The sequence below is a fragment of the Populus euphratica genome, unplaced genomic scaffold (genome assembly GCF_000495115.2).
Source record: "Populus euphratica unplaced genomic scaffold, PopEup_1.0 scaffold7.1, whole genome shotgun sequence".
Lineage (NCBI taxonomy): Eukaryota > Viridiplantae > Streptophyta > Magnoliopsida > Malpighiales > Salicaceae > Populus > Populus euphratica.
The window spans coordinates 1,113,701-1,124,884 of NW_011499871.1; the positions used below are offsets into that span (position 1 = coordinate 1,113,701).

Below are 11,184 nucleotides of genomic sequence, written 5' to 3' on the forward strand. Positions count from 1 at the left end.
TTTAAAAATTATTTTTTAAAAAATAAATAGTAATTAAAAGAATAATAATCAAATTTGACAAATAAAAAATTAAAAGATAATGAAATTGAGGAAAAAATTTTAATTTTATAAATTATTTTAAATAAAATAAATAATAATAAAAAAATATGAATAAACCCCAAAAGAAAAAATAAATTGAATGATTGCTTTGAAATATTGAAGGGTCTAATATAAAAAAAATAAAAAATTATTGATATCAAACCAAAAATCCGTTGATAACATACAACTTCTAGAGATGAAATAGCTGTATAAATAATTTAAATTTCACTTTAAAAAATATTATTTGATCATCGAACAACCTTTCACACTTTTGCTTATGGGCAAAATTAAAAAACAACATGTTGACATTTGTGATATATAAATCAGTTATTTTTAAAAAAATAAAATTTATATTTATTAAATTACTAGTTTGTTTTTCTAACTTGATTATAATAAATAAAAAAACAAGATAAAAATAAAAAATACACTTATTCGGTTATTCGGTTGAACAAGTATCATTTTTAAGATTAATTAGGTTATTTTATTTTGCTTAAAAAACAAAAATAACCTAGGATATCAATTTTTTTTTTAAATAATTGATTGTAAGGATAATGTAATTAACGTGCTTTAGAAATATAATTAGATCGCTTTTCACCTAAACCTTATAAAAATATCGTTTTACCCCAGGAGCTAGTTAATTGATTTTTTTCAGAAGGGTAAAATAAATTGCTATAGTAAAAACATAATCATTTTAGATTTTTGTTAATTACTTTTTTCGGTATATTTTTTTTTTCTACCATCAAGCGTCTCGTTCCTCATGAATTTTCAATCGGCTAAAAAACTACTTTTTATCCCTCACCTTTTTTTATTTTTTAATTTTCCTTTTTGTGGGCTGGTTGGTAAAATAATAGAAAAAAATTTGGTTAAAAAGACAACAGAAAACCTTCTTTTATCAATGGCTTCGGAATAAAAAATGGACAAATTCTCTGTACCATGATATCAGAAACATAAAGAAAAAGGAGAACATATCTAAGAACATTTTGATGATTTTCTTTTGCAATAATTAAATTAAGATTACTAGCAATATTGTAAAAGAAGCTCAAGTTCCTGAAAACGTGTGAGAAATAATATAGTATCATATTGCATGTTTAGAAATCTCGCCTTTACAGGAAAGTAAAATTTTTCAGACTTTTTTTTTTTTGGTTTCATGGGGAGAATGACCTTCCCTTGCCAAATGAGGGAGATGATGTTCCCTGATATGTCACATTCCCAATACAACATCATCACCACTGATATATTTTATTATTCTGAGCTGCTACTGGATGAATTGATTTGTTGAACTCTAGACAATCCATTAAAGCTTGATCAGAACATAATTACTCTTAAGAAGTGAGAAATTTCTCTGGAATGTCACTCTATAAAATTTGATTAGTGACATGGAGGGCTGAATAGGTAGAGAGATCTCTCAAAAGCTGTACACAGTAGAATCAACTGCGATGAACATTAAAGTTTCTGGCTCTGCATTAAGGATGTAAAACAGATCAGAAGAAATGATGGCCAGAACAAAATCAATCTGAGAATTCATGAAAAAGTTCTTCTATTTTTGATGAGGCAGAAGGCTAGAAAGGATCACATACAAAGCCACATCCCGTGGTCCCAACAGATATAAATCTCGACCTGTTCTCCATTGCCAGTCGAGCTATGGTCAAGTCGATCTCTTTCCAAAGTGTTACCTCCTAAATCTCCTTGGATCTTGCCTTTTCTTCCTGCAATATTCGGCATGATACTGTGACTACATATTGTATAACTAGATTGGCATATCACTCACCACTGTTATACATACATTAGAATTGGAACAAAGGCTACAAAGGAAAGGTGCACACAAAAATGAGCGTACGAACGTCTACGAAGCGCTTTATGACCTCTAGGATTGGAGAAGTGAAGTAGAGAAGAATTTGTAAGATTTTTCTGCATTTTGATACTAGGATAAATTGTGATCTCTCAGATCCCATTTTTTCCAGAAGAAGAAGAGGTCAGGAGAGAAAAGAGACCGCATGCTGAACGGATTATATTTCTTATTATGCTTCACTGAGATGCAAAAGGGTTTTTATCACCAAAACAATTGATTATTCTCGTTCTCTTATAAATTAAAATTGCCAGACACACTAAGAAATGAGGAAAGCATATGAAATTGGAGTAGTTCTCTCTTACAAGCAACAAAGCCATTCATCTTTTAGATGCCAACTTGACTTTACATGGACACAATTGTCTGTTGGCCGATATCTGGATTATAGTTCTATATGAAAATAGGCTTGACTGTACATGTAGTAACTGAAAATCGCACTTGGCTAGCTCATCGAAAAATAAGCATAAAATCCAAGCCAGCTTGCTTACGTAAAATTTCAGGAAATAATAATAGCAGGATGCACAATTGCTTAGCTAAAACTGTGCACAAATTTACCTGGTCTCACCCTCATTACTGATCCCTACAGGAGTTTCTTTCTGCTCCCTTCCAAATGCTACCTCGTCCATGCTTTGGCCTTGTCGCCTATACCTGCCTCCAGATGATAAAAATCCAGGACATGGCCTGTAAGCCTTTATTGGCCACCAACCGAACCCCGGAACGGTTGCAATCCCACCTTGAATTCTTCCCTCTCCATTGCATCCCTTCTCTATTTCCTCTCTCCCACAGCCCTTGCAACCACTGTAGAAAAAGAATGTCCATTAACCTCCTTCTCCAAGGCAAGCAAAAAAGAGGGCATTCTTGACTGAAAAATGTGTCAAAAGACTCAAAATCATAGTCATATATAACATTCATTAGAGTTTCTTCCATGAGCAAAGCCTTATAAACATCTTTCACCAGCCCAAATAATTGATCTCTTCTACTAAAAATTGGAGCTTCTGTCGACCTTTTTTGTGCAATAGAATCCCACCCTTCTCCAAAAAACATAAACCCACAGTAAAATATTAGTGGGCAATATTATATGCTGTCTCGCACTGAGATAGCATGTAATAAAAGAACTGAAATTCATCATGCTTTACAGCTCCTTGTAACCCCCCTTTTGTACAGCTAACAAATTCTCCCCAGTGCCACTTCTAGGTTGCCTATCACAACAACAGTATGGATTGAGAAACTGAACAATTTACAGGACAATTGAGCTGGACAGTATGGATTGAGAAACTGAACAATTTACAGGAGAAATGAGCTGGACATCTCAAGTACTATAATTTATTATAAACTTCGTGCTCACTAAATAAATGAATGATTAACATGGGAGCTACTCTTCTAAGTTCCTCATCCACAACTATAACCTATTACTAATCGGTCGTTCAACTGAGCTAACCTATTCCTTAATTCTAGAATTCTTGGCAAACAAAAAAATGGAAGTGCATAGCTAAAGCATTCATATATAGCTCAACTGCAAAAAAAAGAAGAGATGGAAGTACCTAAGAGGGAGCTTGTCAACATCTTCGGTGGTAGGAAGAGCATCTGATGAAGGAGGAGGGGGACCATCCTCTACAACAGAAGTCGAAGAGGTAGGGGAAGAACAAAGAGGGTTGGTGATGGGCTTAGATGGGTACTTAATGAGAGTTGTTGCAGAGCTATGAAACCACGAGTTGCTGTAAGTATATGAGCGTCGAGTGCAAATGGTTTGGTGAGGTGTTGGAACTGAGACAAGAGCTATTGCCATTCTCTTTCCCTATCCTCTCTGTAAGTGGGTGTATGCGCGTGAAGGGAGAGGAATGAATGGTAGCCACTAGCTTGCAGAGCAGTATGGCTTCAAATCCAACAACCACGCATGTTCGGCCCCACGCAGAGATATCATAATGAACATGTTTGTGTTTGTGCCTGGCATAAAGAAATGGAAGAGGTAAAAAGGTTCCACCGAGATTTGAACTCGGGTTACTGGATTCAGAGTCCAATGTCCTGACCACTAGACCATGGAACCTTGTGCGCACGGTTTTCATATTATTAATATTCATATCTCCCTTTCATTTCTTTTTTCACCAGTCTCGAGTTCTCAAGTTTTGAGCGGTTTTCATATTATTAATATTGATATTAATCTAATCTTCTTTTCTCCCTTTCATTTGTTTTTTCACCAGTCTCGAGTTCTCAAGTTTGTGGCTGATCGAGTGTCCATTTTGCATCCCAGATGATTTATTTTTTAATATATCAAAAATATATTAAAAAAATCGTAGTCCTTTAGGTCAGGTTCGAAACGGACAAAATTTTGTTCGTGAATTCCCTTGTTTTCTCCTCGAGAAAAAAATATATTTTACATAGATTCCAAAAAATAATAGGCACACGTCACAATATAAAGTCTTCATCTTTGCTAATAGAAGCACAACACTTACTTCCTTCGCCTTCAATTGTCATCCTTTCCACTTACAGTTATCCAACTGCCCCAACTTTCTTGACCTCACCACCCTCTCTCACTGAGAACTGATAACTAATGACTATCTCTTTACCAGGCTAATCGTCCATCAATAAAACGCCTCACTTTCATTGGTGACTAGAAATTACTCTCCATCCACGTCGTTAATTGGCATGATTATTGTTTATAAATGCTTCTCAGGTCACAGGTAAGGAGGTAAGAAGGGCGCAACTGGACTCCATGCACAAACAAAAACAGTCTCACTCAAGCCACACAAAAAACGCATTACACTACTAACCTGTTTCACAAATTATTTGCCCTGCTATAATACACATTCTCTTCGCGCACACTGTTATCCTCTTATATTTATTAACTTACAAACGCAGAAGTGCGGCAAATCCATACAATGTTTATTTTTCTTTGTGATTATTTAATACGCATAAACCTAGAATACACGAACAATTCTACTTCCAGGCTATTTCTTGGGCGACTGTTAACCTGCTACCTTTTCCTATTTTCGAATGGAGAGCATATAGAAAAAGCACAGAAAGTTGTCGTCTACACTAACCGACCAGCACGATTAAGGCAAGGCGATATTGAAGATTTGAGCTGCCACAAATCTATCATCTCTGGACCCTGCCAGAACAGAAATGCATACCATCTTGACTCAACTGGATAACTAAAGGCTTAGCACAACATCAAATCTTTTCATGCTGGCCTCACGATGCGCACCACAAGGCATATGGTACAATTGAAAAACAATAAAATATAAAATAAAATATTTGTAAACATTAAGGCAGAAGGCAGAGGGGATCCTTCTCAAAAAAGAGAAAAGATTAAAAAAAAGAAGAAAAAAGGGCAGAGGCTGAACGCAAGTAAAGGGTCACTCATCTCGCAAGTCAAAAAAGTTGACCTCCACATGTTCTGGCAATCCCACCGTTCAAAAACCTCCCCGCTTCATGTTCCAGCACAGAAAGATGATCACGGGGCTCATTTCCCATTTTGTCCTTCAATTACTTTCTCCAATGGGTATACTGTACAATACGCACTTTCCAGCCGATGTATGTATATGTTTATCCGCGTCTATGAATGAATTGAGCAAAATAATTACAGAACTAGAAACCGAGAGAATAACAGGATGGAGGGGAAAAAAATGACCTCTTTACCACAAAGCAACCAAAACTGAGGTTGGAAAACTGAAAGTGAATTCATAAAGAAAGTTGCTCTTGCTAATAAATACCGCTATTTTGCAACTAGTATTTTAGTTATCACTTGGTCTCATTCTTCTTTCTCTTCATTTATGCATGCATAATCGGCTGGTCCACCTCCCCATCGAGGAGCATCACCGAACAGTGGTGATGCACCAGGTGCCACCGTCCATTGTGGAACTCAAAGACATTAGTTACGTTGAATGGCCCATTGTCCATCTCAACAACATACATTTTCATGGTAACCCAAGCCATGTCAGTCAGTACACGAGCCCTTACATCACGAACCTGGAAGTCCAATCCTTGCTCCCAATTAAATGCAAACTGCCAACTCTGTATTACAGCGTTATACCTGTGGGTCAAGTATGACTCAGCTCTAAGTTCACTTTAATCAAACATCAAGAACAAACGAGTTTTTAACACAGCATACAATGGTTTTACAGAAGTTGCAAATCCAAGCAAGGCAGCAGTACAGGCAGCTACAGAATGTCATCACATAACAAGTCTTACATGAAGATATATCAACTCTGGTCTATTTTCTCCCTTTCGGGAATAGAATCTTCTGCTATTACTTCCCATTTAAAAAAAGACATCCAACAATCCAAGGAACTTAAATTGCCAAATATGACACAGCTACCAACATAAATTATCTGATTGCCGTTTCATCAAGTTGGAAGCAACACCATGTGATTAAGGAATAAAAAACACTATGATTCCCTCTCCTAAGAGTAAACCACCACCAAACATAGTTTCATTAATTGATAAACATAATACTGCAACCAGTGTACTTGTGACAGAGGTGATTCACTCATACTATATAAGAAGTCATCCTCTAAGCATCAATCACTTCTTTCTAATTTCCACAACAGCAGAAGTCACAAATAAAAATTAATTTTGGGATCTAATAAAGTACTCATTCCTAACATTTAGTTATTTTGAAATTTAATTTCCTACATTCCTTAACAAATAGGAAGACATAACCTCACCCCTCATCTACTTTTTCAATGTATGCAAGTACTTCTCTAACATTACAAAGTTGTTCATATTTACTCTACCAAGCAAATTCTCCCCCATCAAACAAATTCTAAACAAGATTCTCATTGCCCAAGCTAGCAGAGGTATTACTCCATCACATAATGAAAACATACTAAACACACTTCTAATTTCATAAATAAGATATGCATCTTAAGGATGCATGCCTTTCAATTCAAAAAATAATTATATAATGATAGAATTCAAATCACCACTGTATTTCCATCCAGCAATGTTTCATCACGACCACACATATTGGCTACAAGACAATCATCATCCTATATACATCCTCCTTTGCTCCCCAAATGCATTAACCAGGATAAATGTCTTTAAATTACAACGTCCTAGCTGTGAAAAAACAACATCTATTAGGAAGTCTTTATGCCTAGTGTTTTTGCAATTAACAGCATGACTTGAGAACAAACATCAAAGGGGCATGTCACTATAAAAAAAAACACTTAATATCACGTAAACCACAGTAATTGCTGAAAACAGGAGGACTGTTGTATGCATTTTTATTGTCGCTGCAGGAAAACATAAATTTAATCTCATTAGCTAAAGTTAAAGTTTTATAATCATACCCTGAAAAATTTTCCCCAGATGCATGGGTGCACTTCACATAATCCGAGTTAAGCCATAATTGACTCATTGCTTGAACAGACCTTTCTCTAATGATGTTAAAGAATTCTGTATTGACATTGACAATGGATCTTGTAGCCGCATAGTACGCCTTCCACCCATTAGCAGGTGTCACACTATCTTGCTCCAGTGTAAAATCCTAACACAGGAAGCGCAAAAGAGAAAGATTCAATACACACACCAAAACAGGAAAAACCCAGAGAAGTCAAAACTCAAAAGCAACTACTGAAAATAGGAAGCAGAGAAAGAAAATGCATCTACAAGTTTGAATTGACAACCAAGTAAATCCATCATAATAAAGAGAAATTTAAACTCAAGGAGACCAAAGCAAAGGGAAATAAAAACGACACAGAATAACTTTCAGAATTCTAGGAAAGACTCAAGAAATCCTAAAAAGAGAAATGCTAACTTTGAAAAATTTAAACCTTACAGCACTCCTATACTGCCTTATTATTCAGGTTCAAGGATTCTTAAACTATAACTCTTCAACACCTACATGTTTTACAAAAGAGAATTAAAGTTTAATTCTCTGGATTCTGCAAAAAGAGAAAATGAAGTTCCGTGACAAATATGTTCTCACTTCCAAAAAAAATAGTCTTATAGTATTTCCATCGAGAAAGCCACCTAGTTTACAACATATAAGAAGATTCTGAAACTACTAGACCTTACATTATTACAGGTTAATGGGCGTCACGATTAACACCCATTCCCTAATCCTCCAGATTTCACATCTTCCCCACAATTTTCCAGATTAAAAACAAATAACAGCAACCATAACACCAAAATTTAACACAATAAAACTCCAAATTAATAACAAAAACAATATTTCAAACAAAAATACCTTGTATTTCACATTAAAAAAGAATCTACAATCAGTAATAAAATTAACCGAAACATTAAAATAAATTCTCAAAATAACAACAAAAACAAAACAAATACCTTATGATAAAGCGCCTTCCACGCGTTATCATCATTAGCAGCTTTCCGCATTAGTGAATTAGTCATCGACAACCTACACAAACTCGGATAATCCAAATAACTAAGCGCGTGTGTCGTAATCTCCGGAACTAGCTGCTCCATCATCGACGCTCCGGTCTGCTTTTCCACCACCATCTCCGCCGCCGCACCGCCGCCGTTCAAGTACTTCTCCGCCGCCGTAAAAGAATCCGCACTATTAAAACTTCCAATTTCACCGTTACAGGAGCAGCAACACCTGCAGGTTATCGTTTTGGTTGTTGATGCTGCTGACGTGGAGGAATGGACGGTAAGATCCGGCTTGGGTGATTTTGATCGGAGAGTGAGGAAAGCGAGTGAGAGAGAGAGGAGAGTAAGAGATGAGGCTATGAGGAAAGATTGAGAGAGAGTGAAATCGAAGGCAGTAATCTCCATTTACAAGACATGAAAGCGAGTAAGATTTCACAAATGAAGAAGAACATGAAACCCTAATTTTGTAAAAATCTGAGCCGTTTTATTTGAGAGGGTGGTGTCGTTGTGTTTTCAGGGAAAGAAACCCTAGAACAAAATTGAGTCGTCGAAAGTTTTTCTTACAGACGAGAGGGGAAGGAGTTTGTTGTGAGTTGTGACTCGTGACTCGTGTGAGTCATAACTGACTGGAGAGGACTCCAACGTGCGGGAGTGGGTGTGCTACTAATGGTATATCAGTAAATAATAGTAAATTCAAATAATATTTTTGTATTTCTATTTTCTGATTGATTTTTTTTTGTCTTCGTGTTAAAGGGTAGTTTTTAATTTATCCTGTGAGGATTTAGGGGCTTCTCATTTGTCATGTTTGTATCAATTACTCCCTGAACTTTTATCAAACTCTCATGTTTCTCCTTCTATCCATTGAACTAGCTACCGGGATTGATGGTGCAGCATTTTTTATATTTCAATTGACTCCCTCAAGTTCAAGAAAATCTCAACCAGATGTCTATACTTCAATCATATTAAAATTCATAAATTCTTTCTTACCAGAAATTGAAAAACACCCCATAAATGCTTATTATTCATAATATAGAGTCCAAAAATAAACACAATTGCGAAATCAGAGATCAAATAGGTTTATTTTCTTTATATCATTGTCTGAAAAATGCCATTAAAATTAAAATCCAGTTATAATCTGGAAAAAAATAATAATAATGTACTAGAATTATTAATTGGGTTTTTCTAGCACGTGCTCTTGAGGCACGCATTGGTTATATGATTAATTGATTTATTTTCATAACTGAGTAAAATTTTAATTCGTAATCCCGTTTTGTTTGGTATGGAAATGAACACATTGCATAATTGATATAATTGAGAGGTATTGCTTGTACGGTTAATTGTTTTGTTTCCATAATTAGGTGACATTTTAGTCGTTAATTCAATGGTGCTAGATATGGAAATTAAATAATTCAAATTAAACCTATTAGGATGTGCCTTAAGGGAACATGTTAGAAAAAGGACTTTTTTTTTCCTTTTTTTTTTTAACCAAGAGAGCTATAATCTAAAAAGATGATAGCAAGCTATGCTATTTATTTATTTATTTTTATCAAGCTATGTTAACTTGGTATGAGCTCGTTATGTTTTTCATTAGAATATGCAAGATTTATATGTCGAGTTTATGTATTTTTATCAATATTTCTTTATTTGTTAAAAATTATGTGTTTGGTAATGTGATATAATGTTTTTTTTAATTAAAAATAAATTTTATATTTTATATTGACTTATTAAAATTATTGAAAAGTACAAAAATATTAATTTAATATTTTTTTTAAAAAAAAACCATGTTAATCATAAAAACAAATACCCCTTAGCAAACAAAGTCATGCATGAGGAATGCGTGCTTAAATGACCATTTTTTTCTTAATTTCAGGAGTCAATTGAGCAGAAAAAACATGCCACGTCATCATTCTATTAGTTTAACAAATGAAGATGGATGAAAGGTCAGAATTGAATCTTGATGAGAGTTTAGGTGGGTGTTTAATACAAAGGAAAGCTCCTCCATTCTTCTTCTTCTTGTTTTTTTTTTTTTTTGGTAAAAGAAAAAATGCTAAACCTCAGGAGGATATATTAAAATTCACCCTTTAATTTTGTTTAATATTTTATGTTTTGTGGGATTTTTCTCCAATGGGATGGCTCGCAACCTTTTTCTCTCTTATTGCATCTAGGAACTAAGTAAACATTTGAACATTTACATTTATAAAAAATAAAGAATTTAGCATCTTTTTTGAATTTGAATCCAAGATTTATTGGACATCTAGTTAAATTCATAACAAAATTCTACTACGATATGTAATACATCATCAATTGATCCTAAAATATTTATAATTATATATATATATATATAAATTTATATAAATAAAATTCACTTGCATTAAAAAAAATCATGAAGATCACGATTATGCGAGTGTCAATTCAAATAAAAAAACAAACCTATATGATATAATTTGTCTGATATAATCATTAAGGGAAAAATAACTAATTCATTAGTTGTTTGTTGGATGTGATTATACGTGATGTAATTTGCTTAGAGTTAAAAATTAAAGGTATCACTGTACAAAACAGAATTAAGCCAGGAGGATTATTGGGCTTGTTTATTTTTAAGAGAAATCTGAAAAATACTTTCCAATTATTGTATTATCAATTTTGTCCCTAAACAATTTTTTGTATAAATTTTGTCTTTCAAGTTTCAGAATTTCTCAATTAGGTCTTTTCATCTAAATTATACCTCATTTATAAGAAAAGAATCGTCTCATCTTGTAGGGAACTTAAAGGGTAAATAAACCTATCTATAGAGTTGTAATAGACCATCACACACACAGATTGATGTAAACATTTTTTTGAGGGGAAATTTGATACTAGCTTTATTTTTATTTAAGGGTTGATTTAAAGCATGTTTGCTGTAGCAATTGAACTACTGTTTTGTTATT

General features: G+C 34.1%; 2 protein-coding genes and 1 non-coding gene across 4 annotated transcripts; all 3 read right to left on the minus strand.

Moving 5' to 3' along the window:
- Positions 1 to 1,349: 1,349 nt before the first annotated feature.
- Positions 1,350 to 3,822, minus strand: LOC105127308 (uncharacterized). 2 transcript variants are annotated; one of them, XR_842596.1, is made up of 4 exons: positions 3,466 to 3,822; positions 2,480 to 2,722; positions 1,656 to 1,784; positions 1,350 to 1,536 (listed from the first exon to the last, which is right to left on the minus strand). XR_842596.1 is itself a non-coding variant. In XM_011028555.1 (3 exons), the coding sequence occupies exons 1-3, from the start codon at positions 3,708 to 3,710 to the stop codon at positions 1,748 to 1,750; spliced, it is 525 nt and encodes a 174-aa protein (XP_011026857.1). In that variant the 5' UTR covers positions 3,711 to 3,822; the 3' UTR covers positions 1,350 to 1,747. The 2 variants fall into 2 exon arrangements, 1 of the variants encoding a protein (XP_011026857.1); XM_011028555.1 differs by having other exon boundaries at positions 1,350 to 1,784.
- A 74-nt stretch (positions 3,823 to 3,896) lies between these two features.
- Positions 3,897 to 3,968, minus strand: TRNAQ-CUG (transfer RNA glutamine (anticodon CUG)). Its single transcript has one exon. It is a non-coding gene; the product is annotated as a tRNA-Gln (tRNA).
- A 1,398-nt stretch (positions 3,969 to 5,366) lies between these two features.
- On the minus strand, positions 5,367 to 8,932 carry LOC105127307 (F-box protein SKIP8). The gene is made up of 3 exons (XM_011028554.1): positions 8,213 to 8,932; positions 7,216 to 7,412; positions 5,367 to 5,954 (listed from the first exon to the last, which is right to left on the minus strand). The coding sequence occupies exons 1-3, from the start codon at positions 8,660 to 8,662 to the stop codon at positions 5,693 to 5,695; spliced, it is 909 nt and encodes a 302-aa protein (XP_011026856.1). The 5' UTR covers positions 8,663 to 8,932; the 3' UTR covers positions 5,367 to 5,692.
- Between the last annotated feature and the right edge of the window lie 2,252 nt (positions 8,933 to 11,184).

What these genes read in the sequence shown, in the direction of transcription:
- LOC105127307 (XM_011028554.1), bottom strand. Translation starts at nt 8,662, where the DNA reads ATGGAGATTACTGCCTTCGATTTCACTCTCTCTCAATCTTTCCTCATA. An exon ending in GGAAGGCGCTTTATCATAAG is followed by an intron (nt 7,413 to 8,212) that starts GTATTTGTTTTG and finishes TTCCTGTGTTAG; the next exon opens with GATTTTACACTGGAGCAAGA. An exon ending in TCTGGGGAAAATTTTTCAGG is followed by an intron (nt 5,955 to 7,215) that starts GTATGATTATAA and finishes CTTGACCCACAG; the next exon opens with GTATAACGCTGTAATACAGA.
- LOC105127308 (XM_011028555.1), bottom strand. Translation starts at nt 3,710, where the DNA reads ATGGCAATAGCTCTTGTCTCAGTTCCAACACCTCACCAAACCATTTGC. An exon ending in GTTGACAAGCTCCCTCTTAG is followed by an intron (nt 2,723 to 3,465) that starts GTACTTCCATCT and finishes CTTTTTCTACAG; the next exon opens with TGGTTGCAAGGGCTGTGGGA. An exon ending in AGTAATGAGGGTGAGACCAG is followed by an intron (nt 1,785 to 2,479) that starts GTAAATTTGTGC and finishes CGAATATTGCAG; the next exon opens with GAAGAAAAGGCAAGATCCAA.